This window comes from Acomys russatus, chromosome 25 (assembly GCF_903995435.1).
Source record: "Acomys russatus chromosome 25, mAcoRus1.1, whole genome shotgun sequence".
NCBI classification, from domain to species: domain Eukaryota; kingdom Metazoa; phylum Chordata; class Mammalia; order Rodentia; family Muridae; genus Acomys; species Acomys russatus.
Window position 1 is genome coordinate 49535724 of NC_067161.1, and position 25827 is coordinate 49561550.

Sequence of the window (25827 nt, forward strand, 5' to 3'; positions counted from 1 at the left end):
TTCTGTAGTCGTGGCCGAGTGGTTAAGGCGATGGACTAGAAATCCATTGGGGTCTCCCCGCGCAGGTTCGAATCCTGCCGACTACGTCCAGCTGAGGCTTTTTATTTTTGGTGGCAGGAGGAAGGTTTCGACTGCTTTATTATTCTGTCTCGAGTAAAAGCTGTGCAGCACTCTAAAAGTCCCCTCAGAATTCTAGAATCAGAGTTTAATCGTACCCGTCCCTTAGGTGTGGATTCTCTCTACATTAATGCAAACCTCCATAGACAGAAAGTGGTGCAAACCAAGTACTTTTCAGACTACACAGCGGGAGAGTGTAGTTTCAGCTGTCGATTGTAAACTCCTGTAGTGGATTTTAGGATAATTTACTTCTGCCCTTGGCGCCGTGGCTTAGTTGGTTAAAGCGCCTGTCTAGTAAACAGGAGATCCTGGGTTCGAATCCCAGCGGTGCCTTTATAGGACCTCAAATTCAACACGCCCTGTTTGTTTTCACTTGGCATTAACCTTTACCAATTTTATATATGAGCAAAATCCTGCATGATTTCCAGACTTCCACAGCCAGCCTACCCTGTGACCTCACCCTCATTCTCTGTCTCTAAACCCAGCATTCCTTCTGTATTTGAATCTCTGTGCTGTGTTGGGTCTTCATTGTTGTTTTTCGGGTTGAGGCCTTATATTTTGTCTTATATTTTGAATTTGTCATATAAAGTATATATTAAAACTTGGTGGGGGCGGGGCTGGAGAGATGGCACAGCTGTAAAGGCACAGGCTGCTCTTCCAGAGGATCTGGCTTGGTGTAGGGGTGCAAGCCTTTAATCCCAGCACTCGGGAGGCAGAGGCAGGTGGATTGCTGAGTTCGAGGCCAGCCTGGTCTACAAAGTGAGTCCAGGACAGCCAAGGCTACACAGAGAGACCTTGTCTTAAAAAACCAAAAAAATAGTAAATTACTTTTAATAACTTGGTGTGGATTCTAGATGCAATGGGGTGGCAGGCAGGCCTTTCACGTGAAGTGACTAGGTGAGTTAACAGGCTTGCCACCACCTAAGGGCTGGGACCTTGTGGAGAAGGAGTAAAGAGAGCCCGGTGACCACGGGTCCTCCGGGAGCCTCACATGAGCAGGCCGGGCGCTTTCCGGCTGTACTCAGGTGGGTAATGAGGCTGATGTGACTGCCGGAAGGACAAGGAAGAGCAACAGCTTAGGTACCATTCCCTTTAGGCAGTGTCTGAGTAACAGCGTGGGCTTGAAAGAGTTGCTCTGTCTGGGACAAGGTAGTGAATAACAGGACCTTTCCTCAAGCTCCCAGGAAAATAATCTCTCAACACAACACAGGAAGAAAGGTAGTCGGGAGGTGCCACGCCACCTTTAAGCCCAGCTCCCGAGAACCAGAGGCAGGTAGATCTCTGTGAATTCAAGGCCAGAGTTCCAGGACAGCCCTGGCTACACACAAACTCGAAAAACCAAAAGACAGTAAGGGTAAGGCTAGTGTGCCAAGAGAGCGTGAGAAAGAGGTGACATTTCATCCTGCCTCAGAATGAAGGTTGTGGGCAGGGTCAGCTTTAGGACCAAGTAGAAATTTGCTGTGCATTCTGTATAAAAACAAAAACAAACAAACAAACAAGCAAAAACCACTATTGTACAGCAGGCAGCATGAGGTAGAGAGTGACACAATAAAACAAATGAAAACAAATGGAGAAATGGCTCAGGGCTGCGTACAGAGGAGTCTGGTTCAGTTCTCAGTTCCAGGGGATGTGACAGCTTTTTCTGGTCTCTACAGTCATCAGGTGGCATGTGCAAGATGCCCATAAGCTTTAAAAGTTAAAAACAAAGTTATGTATCAGTGGCTCATGCCTAGAACGCCAGCCCTCAGTTCTGGTCGTCCTCACACAGCTACGCAAATGAGATCAATCCCACCCCAGTTTAGTAAGATGCTACTTAAAACACACACACACACACACACACACACACACACACACAGTGCTTAGGGAAGAACGATTTCTTAGTAACAACAACAATAAACCCTAAAAAACTTTATCTCCTCTGGCCAGATGTCTTGGCCGACTGATTGGCTGCCCATTTTGCACACGCGTGTATGTTTCTGTAACTGAAGTCTGTCCTGGAGTTAGACTTTTTAAACCAGGCCCCCTGACTCCCCCATGAGAAAGCTTCTACTTCCAATCCTTGAGATGGTTCTAGGGGGTTGATAATGCTGCTTAAGAGTCATTAATTGAACTGCGTTTACACCTTCCTTGACAAATTTAAGAAAGGCATTAGCAATACACAGGCCACAAGTGAGGGCAAGTACCAGAAGGAATATTGTCAGGAGGCTGGCGCACTATGGCCTCCAGGGCATGGGGTGTGATTACAGTTAGGGGCTGTCCCAGAGTCAACTTGTTGGCATCTTTAACTAGAAGAGCTGTGGCGGCCATAACGTGCAGACAGGGAGGCCATCCTGCAGCCACTGCATCTAGTTGCTTGGATAAGTAGGCTATGGGTTGCTTCCATGGCCCTAAGGTTTGGGTCAAAACTCCTTTTGCGATCCCTCGCCTTTCATCTATGAACAGAGTGAAGGGTTTGGTGGTGTCTGGTAGGCCCAGGGCAGGGGCTGACAAAAGGGCCTTTTTGATGGCATCAAAGGCCTTGTGTTGGGATTCCCCCCAGGTGAAAGAGTCTGGGCCTCGTGTCAAGAGGTACAAGGGGGCAGCCATCTCTGCGAATCCTGGTATCCAGAGGCGGCAGAATCCCGCAGTTCCCAGGAATTCTCGCAACTGTCTGGGGTTCTGGCGTGGTGGGATCTTTGCCACAGTGTCAGTCCTGCTCTTAGTGAGCCATCTTTGCCCTTCTTTTAAGACATAACCCAGATAAGTTACCTCTTGTCTGCAGATCTGGGCCTTTTTGGCTGAAGCACGGTAGCCTTTGTCACCTAGTTCTTGTAGTAACCGCTGAGTTCCCAAGTTGCAGGCGTCTCTGGAGGGAGCGGCCAGCGAGAGGTCATCTACGTATTGTAGAAGCGTCACCTCAGGATTCTGAGTGCGGAAATCAGTCAAGTCCTCGTGTAAAGCCTCATCAAACAGAGTGGGAGAATTTTTGAACCCTTGGGGGAGGCGTGTCCATGTTACTTGCCCTGAAATCCCCAGTTCGGAGTCTCTCCATTCAAAGGCGAAGTAAGGTTGGCCCTAGGGAGCTAAAGGCGGGCTGAAAAAGGCATCTTTTAGGCCCAGGACCGTATACGAGGTAAGGCTTGGCCTTGGGGTGCTCAGGAGGTTGTGTGGGTTAGGCACCGTGGGGTGTATATCTGTCACCCGTTTGTTAGCTTCTCGGAGGTCCTGGACTGGTCTATAGTCCTGGGTTCCTGGCTTCTTGACAGGCAGGAGGGGTCTGTTCCAGGGGGACTGACAGGGTGTGAGGACCCCTAGTTTCAGGAACCAGTGGATATGCTGGCCTATTTTGATCCTGGCTTCATGGCTCATTGGGTATTGTTTGACTGAGATCGGTACAGCAGTAGGCTTAAGAGTCACAATAATAGGTGGCTGATGATGAGCTAGTCCTAGCCCTCCGGTCTCTGCCCATGATTGGGGAAATTGTTGGAGCTATGGGCTATTGTCTGAGAGAGGTCCCTGGGGTGGGGGTTCGAACAACCTGGACTCATCTTGAATTTTTACTGTAAGGACTTGTATAGGGGCTCCAGTTGAGTCAAGCACTTGTGCCCCGTTTTCAGAGAAATGTATTTGGACTCCCGTCTTAGTCAATAAATCCCTTCCTAGTAGGGGATAGGAGCATTCGGGGACCATGAGGAAAGAATGGGTCACAGTACCTGTGCCAAGATCAACGGTTCGTTTGTTGGTCCATCGGTGTGATTTGCCTCCCGTGGCCCCCTGGACCCATGAGGTTTTTGATGACATAGGTCCAGATGCATGGGTCAAGACTGAGTGTTGGGCACCGGTATGTACTAGGAAGGTGCTACGTTGCCCCCCGACTGTGATGGTTAGCCTAGGCTCGGGGGGACGTCAGAGCCCTGACCTTTTCAGTTGCTGTCTTCATCTAGTGTCAGGACTGGAACCTTCTTCTGGTCCTTGGGTCGCTTAGGGCAGTCTCGGATCCAATGGTCTCTTTCTTTGCAGTAGGCACATTGGTCTTTGTTTACCTTGGGCCACCTTTTTGTCTCCATACTCTTTATCCTGTCCCTTAGACCTGGGGTTATCTGCCACTACTACAGCCAAGATCCTAGTCAATTCCTTATGTCTTCGCTTTTCTTGGCGGTTTTCACGTTCTTCTCGTTCCCTAGTCATCCTAGCTTCCTTCTCCTCTGGTGTTTCCCTTTTGTTGTACACCTTCTCTGCCTCTCTAACTAAGTCCTGAATACTGAGAGTCTGGATGCCATCTAGTCTTTGTAATTTCCTTTAATATCAGGAGCTGCCTGATCTACAAAGGACATAACCACTGTCACCTTATGTTCAGTTGCCATAGGGTCAAATGGAGTGTACATACGGAAACCCTCAAGCAGTCGTTCCAAAAAGGTGGCAGGGCTTTTGTCCTTGCCCTGAGTTATAGTTCTCACCTTGGCCAGATTAGTAGGGCGCTTTCCAGCCCCTTTGAGACCCACCAACAGAGTCTGGCGATAGACACGGAGATGTTCCCTACCTGCTGGAGTTCCGTAATCCCAGTCTGGGAAGGTGAGAGGGAATCCTGCGTCAATTTCATTAGGCAGGAGTGTGGGGGCTCCTCCAGGCCCAGGAACATTTTTCCTGGCCCCTAGGAGGACCCGTTGGTGTTCATCAGTCGTCAGGAGCACTGCAACAACTGTTGACAATCATCCCAAGTGGGCTGATGTGTCAGGAGGACGGATTCTATGAGAGAGGTTAAGGCCTGAGGGTCCTGAGAGAAAGGAGGATTGTGAGTTTTCCAGTTATAGAGGTCGGAGGAGGAGAGGGTGGTCGTACGGAGAGGGAAAAGGGAGGATTGCCATTGGTTTTCGGTGGGGCCCCGTCGTAGGCGAAGGCGACGTGGGGAGGAAGGAGTAGCTGAGGAGAGAGAAGGAGGGTCGGGAGCACGAGGCGGAGGTGCAATAGGGGAGATAGTGGGTGAGGAGGAAGAAGAGGAAAGAGATGGAGGTGGGGAGACTAGAGGTTGTGGGTAAGGAGGAGGAGGGTCTAGGAGGTGGAGGTCGTGGGTTGGGTCTGGGGGTAAGACAGGTTTTTGTTTCTGTCGGGAGTCGGGATTCCCGGTAACTGGAGCTTGTTCCTGAGTAGAGGGCGAAGTCACAGGCAAAAGTGTGGATTCAACTCTCATTGGCGGTTTCGGTGGCAGAAAAGAGCGGACCCAAGGAGGAGGATCGGCAACCAAGTTTTCCCATGTCAGAACATAGGGTACTTGGTCGGGATGTCCATGGGGTCCCGGGCTGAAAACAATAGACTTGACCCTGGAAATAATCAGAGATTTAAAAGTCCCCTCGGGTGGCCATCCCACGTTGAAGGTGGGCCATTCCGAGGAGCAGAATGTTTGCCACCGTCCTTTGAGGATGTCCACCGAGAGATTATGTGCTCGGGCTCGCACGTCCCTGAAATGGTCAAGAGTTAGAGTTAAGGGGGTAGTTGCAGTCTGCCCCATGGTGGTGTTAGCAGCAGTGCGGGTTGTAGTGTTGGTATTAGTCATCCCAGTCAATCCAAAGACAAAGAGAACTGTAATACATTGAAATATCAAAAGGAGACCAAGAAACACAAGTCTTGCGCTGAAGAATCAGGGCCAAACCAGAAACACAGTTTTGATAGGCGTAGCGGATTGACGCCAAATCGTAAGCGAAACTGAAAATGCAGATTCTGGCGGCTGTGGGGAGGCACAGCCGTTTTCAGAGCTGAGGAGATGGACCGCTTCGTCAGAGCTCCTCCCAAAGACCACCTCCGGAGCATCCTCCAGGGCGAGGGAAGGAAGGGACCGGCCACGTCTGACCCCCTTCTTGTCCCGGTACAAGTTACAAAAAGACCAAATAGACAGAAACACAGGCACATAGACAAATACAAAAGGAAAGCAACTCACGTCCTCGCCGGTCGTCGGTGGCCCGGGCCAAGAGAAACCTTCAGTGGGTGGATGGAATGTGGGTCCTGGGGCGACTCCCGATTCCCGGCCAATGCACCAAAATGTTGGACCTCCGCGCCCAACTCCCGGAAGGGGGTCGCAGCCAGAGACCACGCAAAATACACCACACTGATGCAAAAGCAAAGGTTTATTGCTGACGCGTCACAGAAAGCCAGGATTCTTCAGTTTTCTATTCATTTTCCTTCTTTACCATTAAAGCATAGTTTCACACTTTTTTTTTTTTTTTTAACCTCTTCAGAAGTTTTGCCGCCTCGGATTTCCTCTTGTCTCTGTGTTCGGCTTCTCCTTCCCGCGCAGTGACTGGCCTGGCCTCTGTCTTTCAGACAAGACTCGTTAACTGGGATGCCCGACCCCCTCCCCGCAGGCGACACGCTGCTGGCTCCTGGCGCACCCTCTTCGGGTCGGTCCCTAGGCTTTTCCCGCGTGGGCCAGAATTAGGCTGCGGTTCTCCCTGGGCAGCCTCTTTGTTTGGGAGAAGCCCTAGCTCCCACCGCAGAGAGACCGCAGCGCCCGCTTGCCGAGTGCTCGTCCACCCGTGCCCGGTTCCCGAAATGACGGCTTTAATCTATTCTGTTCTCTGTGTGCCACAGCGCTGGTTACCTCCGGTCAGCTGCACACGTCTTCCTCGGAGTCGCCAGGCGAACCTGCCGCCTCTGAGCGGGTCGCAGAGCTCGGCCTCCTGTGGGAAGTCCCACCTCCCAGTCTCCTGCCTCAGCTGATAGGCCATCGGCCTTTTATTGACAGGTGGTACTTCCATACAGGTCACAGGAGCCTGTGGCTGCAGGGTGAGCTACTAAACTCCATCCCAGCGCCTGCCTCTGTCTCCGCGGTCAGACTGACTGACAAGAAAAGCTACAGGCTGTGGGGGCTAAACAAATGGTGAACTACCCCCTCCCCCTTCCCCAAATGTCATCTCGCACCAAGCCTCTGTCTTGCCCCCATGGTGAACTCCACCCTTTCGCCATGTTCCTGTGCCTCAAGTTCTCCGAAAACGCCTGGTAAAATCTCCCTTTACACCCGGGGCCAAGCAATCAGGGGCAAACCCCACAGTAGATAAAAATTTCCCTTGCGAGAGGCAGGTGGATCGCTGTGAGTTCGAGGCCAGCCTGGTCTGCGAAGCGAGTCCAGGACAGTCAAGGCTACACAGAGAGACCCTGTCTCAGAAAACAAACAAAAATTCCCCTTGTGGTGTGGCCTGCAACTCCCTTGCCCAATCATATAACGGCTTGGAAAGCCCCGCTTGCGATTTTTGCCTTTATAAGCCCTGTACCCCCAGGAGTCGGGGCGACACCGGCTTCCAGTTGCTGGGGGGATCTGTGGGTCCGAGCTCCAAGGCCTGCGCAATAAAAGACCCTGCGTAAATTGCATCCGGCTGATTCCCGGTGGTCTTCGGGGGAAGGGGGGGTGGGTGTCTCGCGACTTGGGCATAACCAAGTCCACCCGGGGTACCCAGGACTCGGTCCCGGGCCGCCCCACGCAGGGTGCTCAGGACTCGGTCCCGGGCCGCCCCACGCAGGGTGCTCAGGACTCGGTCCCGGGCCGCCCCACGCAGGGTGCTCAGGACTCGGTCCCGGGCCGCCCCACGCAGGGTGCTCAGGACTCGGTTCCTGGCCGTCCCACGCAGGGTGCTCAGGACTCAGTCCCGGGCCGCCCCACGCAGGGTGCTCAGGACTCGGTCCCGGGCCGTCCCACCGGTTAACGTGAAAGCACAGTACAGAACGCTGGGCCGCTGGGGAGCTCCGGGCAGGGACCTCGGGGCGGCGAGTGGCAGGTGGGGAACGCGCCGTGTCCATGGCACAGCGGTCCCGCAGAGGCACGCGCGCGGCACGGCCGCTGGACCCGGCTGCGAAGGGCTCTGCAGGAGGATGCCTCGCAACGCGGCCCCACGCGGTCCACGGCAGGGCTCGCCCGACCTCTATAGATATCTGCACACTGTACAGCGTGTCGGCTCGTTGGTCTAGGGGTATGATTCTCGCTTCGGGTGTGAGAGGTCCCGGGTTCAAATCCCGGACGAGCCCACTCTACATTGTTTTCTTGGTTTTATTTTTGCCTTGCTTTCCAACGACTTCGACTTCCAGGAAGGTTAGCGCATGGCGTCCGCTTTAGTCTCAAATTCTGCTGCTTGCCTCCCAGCCGGAGGTGGTAGTCAGGTTGACCGGTGCCCGTCTTGTGATTGTGGTGATGAGGGGCGGGTTTGCACAGGCGTGGAGGCCGTCTGTGCCTTCGCTCACTCCTGAAGCTCTCGGGCTTTCCGGGGACTCACTCTCGGTTGCTATCTCTAGCAGGCGTGGGTTTCGGATTACTCACTTTGGGTGCCTGGAAGGAAAAGGCGGTAAGGACGGCACTTCGATCGCAGATCAGGGATCTGGAGAGGAACCGCTCCGGCTTATTCCTCGTTAGTATAGTGGTGAGTATCCCCGCCTGTCACGCGGGAGACCGGGGTTCGATTCCCCGACGGGGAGAAGCGTGCTTTTCTTTTCTTTTTCTTCTTTTAAACGTTAAATTTCCTTTACTTATTGAGAATACCGGGAGCCGCCAGTCGTGGTTTAAGCAAGCGGCGGCGCCGCGTGGCTCTGCAGAGGCCAGGTTTTAGCTTTGCTTTGTCCCCAGAGCACCTGGGTCTGAGTTTTCACCGCAACCGTCGCAGTCTGTGCATCCGGCAGACAACGGTATAGGACGCAAATGTCAGGAGCCGGACGGATGACCGCGGTTGTGCAGCAGTGGCCACCATGGCTCAGTTGGCTCCGAGGCAAAAGGTTCCTCTGGATATCGAGATGCACTAACTTGGGGAAACGAAAGGAAATTAAAAAAAAAAAAGTAGCCCTGCGTTGGCCGGGAATCGAACCCGGGTCAACTGCTTGGAAGGCAGCTATGCTCACCACTATACCACCAACGCAGACGGGAAGCTGCTTGCAGCGAACGTATTTCTACTCATGGTCCGGCGCGTCTCCGCCGTTGCGTTAATTTGAGTGACCGTGCTGAAAGCAGGAGCGAGAAAATCAAGACCCAGAGAAACTAAAGAAAACGTTTTTGGGTTTCAGTCAGCCATTACCGCAACTGGGATTAAACGTTAAACTCTGTTTATGAGTCGGTGACACCATGTTGACATCACCTCTAGGAAAAAAAGTTCCACACACTGAAGTCGCTTTTTTGAGTGAGCTAAATGAGGCCCAAGGGTGGGGAGCTGGGCTTTCTGCCGCGCGCACCTACGCGCACTCCCTCGCTCAGCCATGCTTGACTTCCACCGCGGGCGCGAGCGTCTCACGGCGCAGGAAACTCCTGTTCAGGTACACCACCAGCACCGGGCCGCAGGGAGGCCTCGTGGCGCAACGGTAGCGCGTCTGACTCCAGATCAGAAGGTTGCGTGTTCAAATCACGTCGGGGTCACTCTTAATAATTGTTTTCCAATTATCCGCTCGATAGTGCCTCAAAAGGAAAAAAATGAAAGAAAACTCTTTCCTATTACACCGACACCTTTTCTTTCTCATCAAAGCTTCTAAGAATTGTCGAGGGTTTTATTCCAGTTTTTTCCAAAATAGCAATACCTTTAGTTTAATAAATATTTAGATATCCTAACAGAAATTGTTAGTGAACAGCCCCCCCCCACCCCTTTTTCAGGAAGATGTATTTATGGCAATAAATGCTCTTTATTCAGAAAAAAATGTAGGATAGTTAATTTAAAAATAATAAGAGATGGCTCAGAGGTTAAGAGTACCGGGCTTCTCTTCCAGATGTCCTAGCAACCACATGGTATCTCACAACCACCTATAATGTGATCTAATGCCCTCTTCTGACCTTCAGGTAGGGAACTGTACGTGTATTAATAAATAAATCTTTTTTAAAAAAAATAGTCATTTATATTATCCCAAACCAATATTTTCACTGTGGACTGCTATGCTTGTGTTTATTGGTAGTGGTAACAGTTTTGTCCCGTATTTTTACCCAACTGCTGTTTTAAAGCAATTTTTCTGAAGTTGGTCATTTTGGCTACCTAATTCATTAATTAAAATCAAAATTTGCCACCAGCGTCGCCCTTTTTGGGTTCTTGGAGGGTCGTTGGAGTTCCTGTTTTTTTCCGCTCTGCACGGCCAGGCCCTGACTTTACAGGCTTTCGCTCCCAGGTCATACTTTCTTTGCCTTCACTGAATTAACACCTGTCATGTGAACTCCTGGAGTTTTAGTTTTAGGTTAAGAGTTTTTCTTATCTGTCCTCCTGTCTTTAAAGGAACAAGAAACTTTTTCAAGCCTAAGTGAACTCCAATGCTGTTGTCTTGCGTTCCAAGTTCAAGTCTCGAAGCTGTGAGTGTTTTGGGCGCCAGTCACCAAGCCCCGGAAAACTGCGGGAAATCAAGCACTTTCTGCTCACAGTCAAGCAGGAAGAACAAGGTGATGTGAAGTCCGAGGTTCAGGGCAGCAGGTCACGCCCTGGTCAGCACAGCGGGGAGGGGGGTAGAGCGCACTGGGAGGAGGGGGGGAATGGAGGGGAGGCCCCGCTCCGCTGAAGCCTACCTGCCCTGAGGGTTGCCAGTGAAGGAGCTGAAATGAACCTCTGCATTTAACTGTTAAAAACCCCGGAAGGTCAAAAAAGAAAATAAAATTTAAATTCAATTTTTTGTTGTTGTTGTTTTACTATTTTTATTCTATTATTTTGTATTCCTGGCTTGGAGCTTACTGTGTAAACCAAATGGGCCTTGACTCCAAAATGCTGGAATTACAGGTGTTGAGCACACCACTGTGGGTGGGTCCAAAATTTTAAGCGTATTTAGGTCATCTTGGATTAACTTTGGGTAGAAGAGAGAAATGTAGCTTCTTTCCAGACTTCTCTCTCTCTCTCTCTGTTGTTGTTTTTCAAAGACAGGGTTTCTCTGTGTAGCCTTGGCTGTCCTGGACTTGCCTTGTAGAATTTATAAAGATCCGGCTGCCTCTGCTTCTCTGAGTGCTGGGATTACAGGCTTGGACTATCTTGCCTTCTTGCCTGGCTTTTGTTTGTTTGTTTTTAAAGCAGAACAAAAGACACAAAGAAGGGAAAGAGAAACCCAAGCCCAACTCATATACACCGCCACTGCACACAGAAATACACACAAACGATGGGCGGTGGTGACCCACACCTTTAATCCCAGCACTCGGGAGGCAGAGGCAGACAGATCGCTGTGAGTTCAAGGCCAGCCTGGTCTACAAAACGAGTCCAGGACAGCCAGGGCTACACAGAGAGACCCTGTGTCGAGAGGGGGAAAAATACACACACACACACACACACACACACACACACACACACACACAAGCCTCGGCTTCCCAGATAGCTACACTTTTGTCAGTGTGGCAGGGGATCTTAGTGGAAGGTCTGGGCCTCACAACGCTGCCCACACAACAGACCACGGCATCTACGCCTGCCAACTACAGTCTATGCCTCCTCCCTTCTCTCCCTCCTGGTCAGTCACTTTGGAAGATAGAGGCATTCAGTGGATTTATTTACAATGCATGCACACAATGTACACCTGCAGGCCAGAAGAGGGCATCAGATGGCATTGTAGATGGTTGTGAGCCACCGTGTGGGTGCTGGGAACTGAACTCAGGACCTCTGAAGAGCAGTCAGCGCTCTGAACCTCTGAGCCATCTCTCCAGACCAAGCTGTCCTTCTTGCAGAAGTTGTATATGCCAGAGCTTTGCAGCCCCAAAATAACTTCGATTCATCCCACTCCTGTGAAATATCCACCCTTGGCAGGAAAACCATGAAAACACCCCCTCATGGTCACCTTTAATGTTACTTGGCCAGTAGAGTCCACATCTGCCATGACTCAAGTGTTAGAATGAAAATCAAGAATTAACTCATCGGGAATTGCTAATTTATAGAACTAGAAAACTTATTTAATTTAAGTCCCCCACCCCCAAGCCCTCTCTGTGTAGCCCTGGCTGTCCTGGACTCGCTTTGTATACCAGGCTGGCCTCAAACTCACAGAGATCTGCCTGCCTCTGTTGGGATTAAAGGCGTGCGCTGCCATGCCAGGCTTTTAGGAGTGAATAATTCACACTTTAGCCTGGAAGTCCTGGCTCTTCTTCTGCCTCTGGAATTACAAGCCTGTTGTTTGATTTAGAAACCCTAAGGGATTTTAAAGAACAAAATAGTAACGGCACACGAGCAAGCCTTTGCAGGAGAGTGGATTTGAGTGTGCCTACCCCAGGGATGTGGCACATGATGGGATTTTTTTTTTGGACTGTGTTCCAATACCACAGCTATCGGGGAACTAGCACAGAAAGATCCGCCCACTGAAAGCTCTTTCTAGGAACTTGAAGGACACTTAAGAAAATAGAAACAGAACAAGCAAGCTGGGCCTGGCAGTGTGTGTTTGTAATCCCAGTCCTGGAGGGTTAGAAGTTCAAGGCCAGCCTGGGCTGAACAGAGAGCCCTTGTCTCAAATAAACAAAAGCTAAATTCAAAACAGACAACTAGAATAGAGAGCCCAGAAATAAGTTCCATTCATGAAGTCTGCATCGATGGATTCAGCTGTCTGTCTGTCTGTCTGACTGACTGACTGACTGACTTACACATCTACCCATTTCACCTCAGAGGGTGCGACTGTCTGTATTGAGTGGTAGACTCCTCCAGCCAGCATTATATTCCCTAACCAGGGGTTTTACTGCTGTTTCACAGCATTTCCGTCGTATTAGGTATTTAGGTGATCTAGAGCTTAGTGATCGAACCCCAGAGAATTACAAACCCCATGCAAACACTGTGTCATATACAGCACGTTGTCCACCATTGTGCCTGTTTGTACGACCGACCCCAGCATCTACTGATTTGGATATCATGGGGCGATAGTAAAAGAGGATTGTACTTACAAACATTATATTAAGGACAGAATTTAAACTCTCATACGAACCAGACAGTTTAGCCAGTAGGGTCTGACAAAAAAAAACAAAAGTTAAACACACACACACACACACACACACACACACACACACACACACACACACGGAAATACTATTTTGAAAACTTATTTTATATATTCTATTATTTTATTTTAGGGCCTTAGAGACACGCTTCCACGCCGGCTTATATCCACCCCCACCTCGCTTCCATCCCCTGAGTTCTGGGATTAAAGGCGTGCACACCACCATGGCCAAGTTTAAATATTTAGTTTAGTTAGTTTGTTTGTTTATAAACCAGAAAACAAAAGAGCATGGGGACTTATGGACACAACCTCAAGCCAGAAAAAGGGGCCTGCTCATCCGCACCGTCTTTGCATCCCGACGACCTACGTCACAAGAGTCGTAGCCAATGACGGCAGGCCCGGGTGGCGGATCAGCCAATGGGCTCAGAGAGGGAGATTTGAAAGTGTCCGGGTCGCGGAGCTCCGGGGGCCGGTTCTCCCGTGTGCGAGCGCCCAGCGGAGTGGGGAGCGGCTGCGCTGGGGACTCCGGAGGGCGCAGGTGACCCACGGGATCCGGTTCGGGTTAGGCGGGTCCACGTGCCAGCAGCCGTCTAGGAGGAGGGGCGCGGGTGTGCGCCCGGGCCTCGGCTGCGTGCGCTCCCCGCAGACCTGCCTCCCCGCCTTCCGCTTCTCAGCGCGGGTTCTCTCTCTGCCCAGCTCTCCTCCCGCTTTTCCTCTGGAGAATGGCTCAGAAGGAGAACACCTACCCGTGGCCCCACCACTCGCAGACGGTAAGGTCCTGGCCACACCCTTTGCCCACCTCACCCCAGAAGGCAGATGCCAGACCCTGCAGATGGCCGGTCGGCTAAGTGCTTCCGACGTGTGTGCCCCGGGCGTTTGTTTGCAGAGCCCAGTCCGGTCTCTGAAAAAATTTAACTACACAGGAAATAGACTAAAAGGTCCGGAATGGTCTAATCTAAATACTTATTTATGATGCTAATTACAAAACCCAGAGCTTTGAGTTTTGATGGACCACCGAGCTGCAGAGCAGCTCTGGAGTTTAGCTTAAAGAGTGGTGGGAACTAAGGATCCAAATACATTTAAAATGGTGTCTGTGTGTGTGTGTGTGTGTGTGTGTGTGTGTGCACGCGTGCGCGCGGTTGCAGGTGCCAGTCTGTACTAATATCACCGGGGTAAGTGTGTAGACTCCCTGGGGCCTTCTCTTGGCTGAAGAGATGGCCTGGTAAGAACAGTGGTGCCCAGCTGTCATGAGCTTAGCTCCGTGATGGGGCCCTGGGCCCTACCCCACAAAAGAAGAGCCCTTCACCGTCTGCTCGCTGCTTTGGGGACCTGGGCACCCTGGACAGTCCATCCACTTCCTGGTCCCAGGTCCCTTCCTGAATGAAGCACTGGGTAAAAGTGACAAGAGTGGGTGGAGTCTGAGCGAGACAGACGGTTACTTTTACCTTGGTCACTATCAAAAGAAATTGTCCAGTACTCAGAGAGGTTTGAGAGTGAAGATGTGGCCCAAGGCCACCATAATGTCCCTCAGTGTCCCTATGGTGTGCTACTTATAGAGGGTTAAGTACCAGTGTGGCGCTTACCTAGGCCTGGGTGAATGTGGTAATGTGTGTAGAACTGCCCAGACCGTGTCCTGCTTGAGAAAGGTGTGGACCAGGGTTAGGCAAACTGTTCAGTGTTGGAGTCGTTTGCCCCTTGTCTTGGGTTGTTTGGTTGGTTTGTTTGTTTCAAGACAGGGTTTCTCTGTGTAGCCCTGGCTGCCCTGGACTCACTTTGTAGAGCAGGCTGGCCTCAAACTCACAGCAACCCCCCTGCCTCTGCCTCCTGGGTGCTGCGACTAGAGGTGTGCACCACCACACCCGGCCTCGATTTTTATTTTTATTTCTTATGCCAGGACACCTAGCTGTCAGGTTTTTTGTTTCTTTGTTTTGTTTCTCTGTTAGCCCTGGCTGTCCTGGATCTTACTCTGCGCCCAGCTCGATTATTTTCTCCTTCTTCTTCTTCTTCTTCTTCTTCTTCTTCTTCTTCTTCCTCTTCTTCTTCCTCGACAGGTACTCACTCACTCACTCCAGGCTGGCCTTTAACTCCTGCGAGTTGGTTTTTTTCTTTCTTTTTTTAAAAAAATTATTTATTTATTATATACACAGTGTTCTGCCTGCATGTACACCTGCACATCAGAAGAGGGCATCAGATCACATTATAGATGGTTGTGAGCCACCATGTGGTTGCTGGGAATTGAACTCAGGGCCCCTGGAAGGGCAGCCAGTGCTCTTAACCTCTGAGCCATCTCTCCAGCCCCCTGCAAGTTGTTTCTTAATAACCCATTTCATGTGGAGCAATGAACAGAACTTTGGGGCTAGGCAGCCAAACCATGGTGTGTCACTGCTGTTCTCTGAACTCTTAATGGTCGGGCTCTTCTGGTTTGTTTGGTTGGTTTGGTTTGCTTATTGAGAGAGGGTTGCTCTATGTAGCCCTGGCTGTCCTGGAACTCGCTTTGTAGAGCAGGCTGGCCTCAAATTTAGAGATCCACCTGCCTCTGCCTCCAGAGTGCTGGGGAGTGGGGATTAAAGGTGTGCATCACCACCACGCAGCGAGTGGAAGAGTTCTGTAAGGCGTAGTAACAAGGTGGGGTGGAGAGAGGCGGGTCTCTGTGAGTTGGGGTCCAGCCTGGTCTACAAATCCAGTCCAGAACAGACAGGGCTTAATACACAGAGAAACCCTGTCTGAAAAAAACAAAACCAAACCCAAGTAGCTGAAATGCTGCTCATAGCACATTGCAGCCAGGCCTGAGGGACAAGGACGTCCTCAGAGCCAACCTTTGCTCCCCAGTCTCAGTCAGGCCTGAAGACCCTGCCCCAGAGAGTCCTGCGGAAGGAGCCTGCTGTGATGTCGGCTCTTGCCCTCATGAACCGTTCCAATGGCCAGTCCACAGGTACCTGGGACAATGGGAAGGGCATTGGCTCAAAGGGACCAGAACCTAAGAGAGGGCATACGGTGAGAACGTAAAAGGAGGAACTCAATACACTTGCTCTCTCCTTAGCCACCCCTGGCCGGAAGCTGACCGAGAACTCGAGTCAGGCCTCCACTGCCTTGTAAGTACCCCAGGGCAGGTCGGGTGACTTAAACAGAGACAAGGCAGGAATGGAAGTTAAGGGGAGTAGGGCTAGCGAGAAATGCAGGTGGTTAAGGAGAAACACCTGAGAGAACCTAAGCGGCCAGCACTGAGCTGGCTGACCCCCCTCACCCACCCCACCTCACCCCACCGCCTGCCACTTTTCTAATCAGGCGGTCTCCCACTATTGACGACTTTGAGATTGGGCGTCCTCTGGGCAAAGGCAAATTTGGAAATGTGTACTTGGCTCGGGAAAGGAGAAGCCATTTCATCGTGGCCCTCAAGATCCTCTTCAAGTCTCAGATTGAGAAAGAGGGCGTGGAGCACCAGCTGCGCCGAGAGATCGAAATCCAGGCGCACCTGCAGTACGCGTTGCCCCGACCCTGGCCCCTCTGCCCGCCTGGTGCCCTCTGCCCGCCTGGTGCCCTCGAGTCACTGTTTCTGCAGGCCCAGCCCCATCTTGTTTACCCACCTGGACCACCTGCCCCAGTCCCTCCCCACCACTCCCCTCCCCACCTGCCCCAGCCCCTCCCCATCACTCCCCGCCGCCCCCTCCTTGCCCCCGCTTCCCCTACTCCCCCGCCCGCACTCCCACCCCCCACCCCCGGGCCCCCAGAAGCAAACTGAAGCAGCTTTTCCTTCCTCCTGGCCCCAGACACCCCAACATTCTTCGCCTCTACAACTACTTCCACGACCGGCGGAAGATCTACCTAATACTGGAGTACGCCCCCCGCGGGGAGCTCTACAAGGAGCTACAGAAGCACCGAACTTTCGATGAGCAGCGGACTGCCACGGTGAGGGCGGCCACTGTCAGGGCGGCCGGCCACGGTCAGGGCGGCCACGGTCAGGGCGGCCGGCCACTGTCAGGGCGGCCACGGTCAGGGCGCAGGGGCGTGTGAGGCTGGGGCTGCTGCTGGAAGGGAGCTGGAGGCCTGATTTTCCTGTGGCGTGGGCCCCTGCAGATCATGGAAGAAGTGGCAGACGCCCTGATGTATTGCCACAGGAAGAAGGTGATCCACAGAGACATAAAACCCGAGAACCTGCTGTTGGGTCTCCAGGGGGAGCTGAAGATTGCGGACTTCGGCTGGTCTGTGCATGCCCCCTCCCTGAGGTATGGTGGGTCTGGGCGCGGGGTGGAGGGTGGGGCGGGGGCGCGAGGAGGGGGAGGGCTCTCCCTGGTGTGCGGCTGTGACAGTTCGAAAGAAATTCTCCGTAGCTTGTTCCTTCAGAAGACTGGGGGTTGTCTGCATGTGGTGTAGTGATATCTTACCCCCCCAGACAAGGTTTCTCTGTTTAACAGCTCTGGCTGTCCTGTACGCACTCCCTTTGTAGTTCCAGGCTGGCCTCGAACTCACAGCGATCCACCTGCCTCTGCCTCCCAAGTGCTGGGGCTAAAGGCGTGCGCCACCACGCCCGGCTCTATTAATTATTCCTAACTCTCTAAGCTAATATGGCTTCCTCCTAGGGTGGATCCCACTGGTTCTTGTACTTTACAGCTTTTCTGGACTCCAGCTCTTTCCTCCTGACCTTTCTTGGACCTCTGCCAGTGGCTGAACCTCCTTACTTCCTCCTCCAACTCTCCCTCCCCGGCTGTGCAGGAAGTCCAGCCCTATTCTCCCCCCTGCTGACCAGGTGGCTGGAAGCTGCTTTATTGGCATTTCAGGGGACAATTGGGGTGCAGAGTTTATACGACATTGAGACATTCTCAGAACAAGGCTTGCAACCAGATATGGGGGGGGGCACAGGAATCAGCATTTATATTGCACTATAACCTATGCCAGCAAAGAAGCTGTCTGCTTCCTGGAACTCAACCCACTTCCCTCATCCCACCAGGAGGAAGACCATGTGTGGTACCCTGGACTACCTGCCCCCAGAGATGATTGAGGGGCGCATGCATAATGAGATGGTAGATCTCTGGTGCATTGGGGTGCTCTGCTATGAACTGATGGTGGGGAACCCACCCTTCGAGAGCCCTAACCACAGTGAGACGTATCGTCGGATTGTCAGGGTGGGTAGCTGCTTGGCTCTGCGTGGTGTGGAAGCCAGGGTCTGGGGCCGGGCAGTCGATTTACAGGGCTCTGAAAAAAAAAATCCCTGTTTTGAAAATACGTTTTATTTATTCTCTGACAACCTCATACCCATATCCAGTGAACCCTAATCATGTCCACCCCTAAATGCCCCTCCCTCTCCACGGGCTCCTTCCCCAACACGTGTCCTGCCCACTTTCGTGTCCTCTTTCTTTTTGTAGCCCGCTGAGACCAGCTAGTGCTGCCTACATAAGCATCAGCAACTTACCTGTGTCCAACTCAAAAAAATAAAAATATCCCATCCTCCCACAGCCATCCATTGCCAGTAACGCCTCTTCTGGAGGTTGCAGAAACGTCCTGGTAGAATGAGCAGTCGAGGAAACACAGACGAAACCTTTCTCCTCTCTTCACCTGCAGGTGGACCTGAAGTTCCCCGCCTCAGTGCCTGAGGGGGCGCAGGACCTCATCCGAAAGCTGCTCAAACATAACCCTTCGGATCGGCTGCCTCTGGCACAGGTCTCAGCTCACCCTTGGGTCCGGGCCCACTCCCGGAGGGTGCTGCCTTCCTCTGCCCTTCAGCCTGCGTCTTGAAGTCGCCCCTGTTTGTTTGTGTATCTGTGCATGTGTCCGGGGAAGGGGACAGTAGCTCACAACTATCCCCAACTCCAGTTCTAGGGGTTCTAGCCCCTCTTCTGATCTCCACAGGCAAAACCAGGTGAACAACAGCCTGGCAGGTCCCTCATGCCTCCAATCCCAGCACTTGGGAGGCAGAGGCAGGTAGATCTCTGTGAGTTCGAGGACAGCCTGGTCTACAAAGAGAGTTCAAGACAGTCAAGGCTACACTGTCTCAAAAAAACCAAAATAAATAAAAAATAAAACAACAGGGGCTAGAGAGATGGTTCAGAGGTTAAGAGCACTGACTGGTCTTCCGGAGGTCCTGAGTTCAATTCCCAGGAACTATATGGTGGCTCACAACCATCTATAATGTGATCTGATGCCCTCTTCTGTCATGCAGGCACATATGCAGGCAGAACATTGTATACATAATAAATAAATAAATCTTTAAAAAAATAAAGAAGCCAAAAATGTATTTAATACAGTTTATCTATGAAACGTGGCTTAACCTAGCTTATCTTCAGTTCAGAAAACCTATGTAGAACAAAGCATATTTTATAATATTTTTGAATACTGTACTGAAAGTTAAAATATAGTTGGTACAGTTTAGCAACATGGTGAAGCAGCCGGGTGGTAGTGCCTTATAAATTACACCACGCAGGGAGGCAGAGGCAGGTGGATCTCTGAGTTCAATGCCAGCCTGGTCTACAGATCTAGTTCCAGGACAGCCGGGGCTACACAGAGAAATTCTGTCTCAGGAGAAAAGCTGTAAAGGCAAAAACCTTAAAAAACAAGTTGGCTTGGCCCGTCAGTACATGCACTTAGGGGCCAAATCAAAGGAATCACCAGCACCGGCCTTGGTGGCGCACGTCTTTAATCCCAGCACTCGGGAGGCAGAGGCAGGTTTGTCGCTGTGAGGTCTACATGTGAGGTTCGAGGCATGACACAATGATGCCATCAAAGCCTCATGCCTGCGCTTGGGACTCTCCTGTTGGGTTGCTGTGTCCAACTAAAGCACAAAAGCTTGTGCTTTGTTTTATTTTGTCGTGTTTGGTTGTTATTTCTTAGAAGCCTGTTCTTTTCTGATGAGACGGAGGGGAAGAGAGGTGAGGACAAACAGGGAGGATAGAGGGAGGGAACTTTAAGGGGATATATCATGTAAGAAAATAGTCTGTTTTCAGTTAAAGCTTCTTATTAAGAGAAAGGGGTTGATGGAGAGATGGCTGAGAGGTTAAGAGCACTGGCTGTTCTTCCGAAGGTCCTGAATTCAGTTCCCAGCAACCACATGTATGGCCACGTATAATGAGATCTAGTACCCTCCTCTGGCCATGCAAGCAAAATACTGTATAAATAAGAAATCTTTAGTAAATAAATACATTAAAAGGTCACTGGGTGGTGTTGGCTCATGCCTTTAATCCCAGCACTCAGATGCAGAGGCAGGCAGATTTCTGAATTCAAGGCCAGCCTGGTCTACAGAGAAAGTTCTGGTACAGTCAGGGCTACACAGAGAAACCCTGTCTCAGGGAGAAAAAAAAAAAAAAAGTCAAACATGGCCAGTCAGGGTAGCACAGGCCTTTAATCCTAGCACTCAGGCATAGCTGAGTTTTCAGCTTGCCTGGTCTATATAGTGAGTTTCAGGCCAGCCAAGACTACATAGTGAGGTTCTGCCCCCAAAACTAAAAAAGTCAGAGGACTGGAGTGATGGCTACTCTTCCAAAGACTCTGAGGTGGAGCACAGCTATCTGTAACTTCCATGGTATCCAGGCCTCTGAGGGCACCAGGCATATGCATGCATACATGCAGGCAAAACACTCATACACATTTAAAAATAAAAATGTCCAGCCAGGTGCCTTTAATCCCAGCACTGAGAAGCAGGGGGCAGGTGGATCGTTGTGAGTTCGAGGCCAGCCTGGTCTACAAAGCAAGTAAGTCCAGGACAGCCAAGGCTAAGACAGAGAGACCCTGTCTCGAAAAACAAACAAGTTATAAGTTATAAAAAAGCTGTACCGTAAGGTGGGCAGAGTTTCTCTGTGTAGCCCTGGCTGTCCTGGAACTCAGAGCTCTTCCCGCCTCTTCCGGAATGCTGGGACTAAAAGCATGTGCCGCCACCGCCACCTGGCCTGTGCAGTCTTAATCCAGATCCGATGAGCTGGGATACAATGTGTATGAGGCACGCAGTCAGACAGCAGATTCCCGAATACAATTACATTTTGAGAACAAACAAGGGAACTTCGTGATTTTATGTAGTTGGTGTGGGGAAGAGCAGCCCAGAGAACAGGATGTTTAACTAAGCTGTTAACAGCTCACTCGGGCAAGAAAGGGGGTGGCGGCACCTGCCTTTAATGCCTGCTCTTGCGAGGCAGAGGCACACAGATCTTTGTGAGTTTGGGGCCAGCCTGGTCTACATACAGCCAGGGTTACATGGAGAACCTCATCTCAGGAGACAAAGCCAGGTCACCACGGTAACTGTTGTCTCTGCTTCATTCTTTTAATGCCCATCTTCCTCCGCCTTTGGGGCTCAGTACCCCAGGATCCTGCCCCTGGGATGTGGCACCTCCTGACCACCATCCGCTGCCTGGTGATGGTGCCTAGTGCTGGGAGCAGACCACATTCCCAGCTCTTGCCAGAAGAGCTGGTTACCTCATGCCATGCAGTAGACTTCCAAAGTGTAGACCTTAGCATGTGAGGAGGCTGGGGCCTAGCTGGCCTGGAAGTCTACATAGACTGGCTGGCCTCAAATTCACAGAGATCCACCCCCCTCCCCCTCCTAAATGCCAGGATCAAAGCTCTGGCTTTTGCCCCAGGGCTTTGATGCACAGGGACGGTGGCTGGCCTGTCTGACCCTCAGACTGGAGACCTTAGGCCTACAACTCCAGGTGGTGAATGAGTGCATTCATCAGCCTCTTGTTGTTATAACAAACATCTGAGGCAGTCGGCTTGGTGGGCCAGGAACAGGACAGCACCTCATGGAAGGAGCACACAGTAAAACAGATCACTTCATGGGCCAGAAAGCAAAAGGCAGGAACAAGAGACGCCCAGTCTTGTCTGAAGCCATCATCCTCAGTGACCCAGGAAGTTCCCATTAGGCCCTAACTCTTAATGTTTCCGCCCTCTGCAATAGTGACCTCCTGGGGACCAAAATTTCTAACATCCCATATTTGTGGGCGTGAACATTTGAGTCTCATGCAACCCCCTAACTTTTCAACCCCATAAAAGCATACATTTGGGATGGAGAGAGAGCTCAGCAGTTAAGAGAATGCTGTGCTTCCAAGGGTCCTGATTCCCTTCAACCACATGGTGCCTCCCAACCATCAAAAATGAAATCCGATGCCCTCTTCTGGCCTCTTGGCTCACAAGCAGGCCAAATATTGTATAAGTAATAAATAAATCTTTAAAAAAAAAAAAAAAGGCATATGGAAACCTACTGCAGAATCTCCCTAAAATACATACATATATGAAAGGGTTCGAAATGGAACCAACAAATAGTACAGAAGACGATGTCCCAACTATCTTAGGCCACCAAGTAAAACCTCCAGTGCCAGGCACGGGCACAGCTTGTTGTGTGGTTGGAACCCCATAAAAAATCAAAGGCTATCGCTAAGGCTATAGGTTACTCCCCACAACCTGATGGCAAAACCCCAATACCAAAAACAATGCCTGCTTGTGTTAAGGAACACAGAGAGGTCAAGCTGGTGCCTAAGAAGCGTCACCCCACCTGACTCGCATTGATGGTACTAAAATGCATGCTGCGTGCTACCAGAGGAGGAAGGCAGTCATCAGTATCTCCCAGCTACAGTGTTCTCTACAGCCCATGTGTAAGACACACTGGTACAACAGTGGCACGCGTGTTATGGAAACAACCAGCTTTTGATTGGGTTTAAGGTTCACCACCTCATGAGCTGGAACACACCATACCTGACAGTGGCAAAAATGGCCAAGAATCTGACAAAATAAGTCATGGGCCTAGGGGAAAACCTACCACCATTACTTTACTAAAGGGACATATCGATAAAATGACTCCTAGTTACACACTGCTGTAGCCACAGATCAGCGCCTTGCCCGGCCCACATCAGAGTCGCTTCTTCTCACAGTTGATGGGAACTCAGCGAGAGCCCTACAGCCGGACAGTGTGCAGAGCGAGAGACTGAAGCACTCAACTCTAAATGAGATGTCCTCAGCAAACCCCACAGACTGTGGCAGAACGCACAGGCTCGCACAGGTTCAAGCCAGACGGGGGGGTCCCAGCACAGAGAAGGGAGCAGACAGAAAGGCCTACCCTCCCTGCAGTTCACACCTACAGGCAAAGGGAAGTCAGCTTCCTTGAGCAGCCCCCTTGGGTTTACCAGTCACATTCGATTGCAGGCCCCTCGCTCAGGAGTAGCCGGCTAACACAACACTGACTCAGAGAAAGTTTTATGGACTTTCTGGTTCAGTTTGCTTTGGGCATATATATGCATGTATATTTTGTCTTAGTCTTTTGTTGGTCTTGATTTTCATTTTTGCATTTTTTTGGGGGGTGTGTTTCTTGTTCTGCCTTTTTTTTTTGTTTTGGTCTTGGATTGTTTGCTTTTGAAAGATAGAGAAAGAGCTTACAGCTGGCCTGGTAGGGAGTTAAGGAGTTGGGGGAGGGAAAACACGGTTATAATATAACATATAAAATATTTTTTCAACAAAATATATTAGGCAAAAAAGAAAGGAAAAGAAAAGAAAATAGCCAAGATGTATACTGACCCTGACTCTCACACCAAATGTCATCTTGTTTTAATTCAAAACCCACTTTGGTAGTGACAAGACGTATTTTTGTCATGTTTTATGATTCCCTGGGTTATGTTTAGAAGAAGAGGAAGAGGAGGAGAAGTCAAAAGACTTGCAGAAGATGGGTTCTTTGAAAGAAAAAGGACCTCAAAATAAATAAATAAATAAAAGAGCAAGAACGCAACAGAATAAAGGCAGGGTGGAGGGTACTGCAAAGGTCAATGTCGGCGCTGGCAAAAAGGGATTGATTCTGCAGCGGTTATCCACAGTAATTTCGATTCAAAAGCAGGACCGTGACGGGCGCGGCATCCCTATCCCTTTAATCCCAGCACTGGGGAGGCAGAGGCAGCAGGAGCTCTGTAAGTTCAAGGCCATCCTGGTCTACAAAGTTGAGTTCAGGCCAGCCAAGGATGTTACAGAGGAACCACGTCTCAAACAACAACTCAGAGCTCTGGTTGCATTTTGTAGTTGACAACTTTTCCACCATCTGTTTCCTGTACCACTGCCCTTGGGAAGAATCTCCATCCGCTACAGGAACCACAGTGCCCTGAGAGATGTGGCCCCTCGAGGCCAGAATCTTCGGTCTCGATGTTGGAAACCGTCTCTCTCCTCGTTATTTCAGCCCCAGTGTTTTCTCTCTGTCTCTCCTCCACCCTGTGAGCCCCAGCGGTTTCGGAAAGCTCATCTTCCCTCCGCCAGCAAGATGACTTGGATGCTCTTAACTGCTGAGTCTTTCTTCCCATCAGAGGCCTCGCCTAACTAGCACTACTTTACTCAGTCACGCCCCTTCGCTTCCCCGAGAGCGCTTATCAAAACTTCTGATCTTTTCATCTGTGGAATATTTTTTCTCTAGTGACAAAAAATCACATATCCAATGAGAGTCGTTCCACGCGGGGGGAGGCGGGACAGCTTTACGCAGAGTGGCAAAAGCACGGGGAAGGCCACAGGCCTTGCTGCAATTCTGTCGGCAGGGAGTCGCTCTGGGCGGCTCCGACTGACCAGGCAGTCACGACCCGCGGGGAAGCCTGGCTCTCTCGGTTCCGTCTTTCTCTCTCGGTTACCGAGCTAGGTCCAGCTCAACCCTGCGCACCCAAGCGGACTACAGTATTCCCGCGCCAAGAAGCGACCCCAGTCGGGCTGCATCGGTAAGCTCCACCCCCGCGGGGCTCGGGCGTCCGTGGGTGGGTAGGGGGAGATCCGGGACACACACACCCCGACACACACAGACACACCGACACACACACACACACGACACACCGACACACACACACACACACACACCCCGACACACACACACACGACACACCGACACACACACACACACACACACCCCGACACACACACACACCCCGACACACACCCACACCCCGACACAGACACACACCCCGACACACACACACACCCCGACACACACACACCCCGACACACACACACACCCCGACACACACACACCCGACACACACACCCCGACACACACACACACCCCGACACACCACACCGACACACACACCCCGACACACACCCGACACACCGACACACACCCCGACACACCACACACCCGACACACACAGACACACCGACACACACACACCCCGACACACCGACACAGCCAACCACACACACCGACACACACACACACACACACCGACACACACACACACACACCGACACACACACACACACACCGACACACACAGACACACCGACACAGACACACCGACACACCGACACACACACACACACACCGACACAGACACACCGACACAGACACACACACACACACCGACACACACACACCGACACACACACCGACACAGACACACCGACACAGACACACCGACACAGACACACCGACACACACAGACACACACACACACCGACACACACAGACACACCGACACACACACACACCGACACACACACACACCCCGACACACACAGACACACCGACACAGACACACCGACACACACACACCCCGACACACCGACACAGACACACACACCCCGACACACACACACACCCCGACACACCGACACAGACACACACACACCGACACACACACACACCGACACACACACACCGACACACACACACACCGACACACACACACACACCGACACACACACACACACCGACACAGACACACCGACACACACACCGACACAGACACACCGATACACACACCGACACAGACACACCGACACAGACACACCGACACAGACACACCGACACACACAGACACACACACACCGACACACACACCGACACAGACACACCGACACACACACACTGACACACACAGACACACACACACACCGACACACACACACCGACACACA

At 51.4% G+C, this 25827-nt stretch overlaps 1 protein-coding gene, 6 non-coding genes and 1 pseudogene across 7 annotated transcripts; 6 read left to right on the forward strand and 2 right to left on the reverse strand.

The window, feature by feature from the left end:
* The first annotated feature begins 4 nt into the window (after window positions 1-4).
* On the forward strand, window positions 5-86 carry Trnas-aga (transfer RNA serine (anticodon AGA)). Its single transcript has one exon. It is a non-coding gene; the product is annotated as a tRNA-Ser (tRNA).
* A 290-nt stretch (window positions 87-376) lies between these two features.
* On the forward strand, window positions 377-450 carry Trnat-agu (transfer RNA threonine (anticodon AGU)). The gene has a single exon. It is a non-coding gene; the product is annotated as a tRNA-Thr (tRNA).
* Window positions 451-2516: 2066 nt separating this feature from the next.
* Window positions 2517-6815, reverse strand: LOC127207947 (uncharacterized; annotated as a pseudogene).
* A 1219-nt stretch (window positions 6816-8034) lies between these two features.
* Trnap-cgg (transfer RNA proline (anticodon CGG)) lies at window positions 8035-8106 on the forward strand. The gene has a single exon. It is a non-coding gene; the product is annotated as a tRNA-Pro (tRNA).
* A 372-nt stretch (window positions 8107-8478) lies between these two features.
* Trnad-guc (transfer RNA aspartic acid (anticodon GUC)) lies at window positions 8479-8550 on the forward strand. Its single transcript has one exon. It is a non-coding gene; the product is annotated as a tRNA-Asp (tRNA).
* A 362-nt stretch (window positions 8551-8912) lies between these two features.
* Window positions 8913-8984, reverse strand: Trnag-ucc (transfer RNA glycine (anticodon UCC)). The gene has a single exon. It is a non-coding gene; the product is annotated as a tRNA-Gly (tRNA).
* Window positions 8985-9403: 419 nt separating this feature from the next.
* Window positions 9404-9475, forward strand: Trnaw-cca (transfer RNA tryptophan (anticodon CCA)). The gene has a single exon. It is a non-coding gene; the product is annotated as a tRNA-Trp (tRNA).
* A 4105-nt stretch (window positions 9476-13580) lies between these two features.
* On the forward strand, window positions 13581-18853 carry Aurkb (aurora kinase B). Its single transcript, XM_051167708.1, has 8 exons — window positions 13581-13748; window positions 15808-15910; window positions 16019-16070; window positions 16264-16455; window positions 16746-16893; window positions 17053-17201; window positions 17924-18098; window positions 18535-18853. Exons 1-8 carry the CDS (start codon window positions 13701-13703, stop codon window positions 18706-18708), a joined length of 1041 nt encoding a protein of 346 aa, XP_051023665.1. The 5' UTR covers window positions 13581-13700; the 3' UTR covers window positions 18709-18853.
* The last annotated feature ends 6974 nt before the right edge of the window (window positions 18854-25827 follow it).

What these genes read in the sequence shown, in the direction of transcription:
- Aurkb (XM_051167708.1), top strand. Translation starts at nt 13,701, where the DNA reads ATGGCTCAGAAGGAGAACACCTACCCGTGGCCCCACCACTCGCAGACG. An exon ending in GTGCATGCCCCCTCCCTGAG is followed by an intron (nt 17,202 to 17,923) that starts GTATGGTGGGTC and finishes TCATCCCACCAG; the next exon opens with GAGGAAGACCATGTGTGGTA. An exon ending in CGTATCGTCGGATTGTCAGG is followed by an intron (nt 18,099 to 18,534) that starts GTGGGTAGCTGC and finishes CTTCACCTGCAG; the next exon opens with GTGGACCTGAAGTTCCCCGC.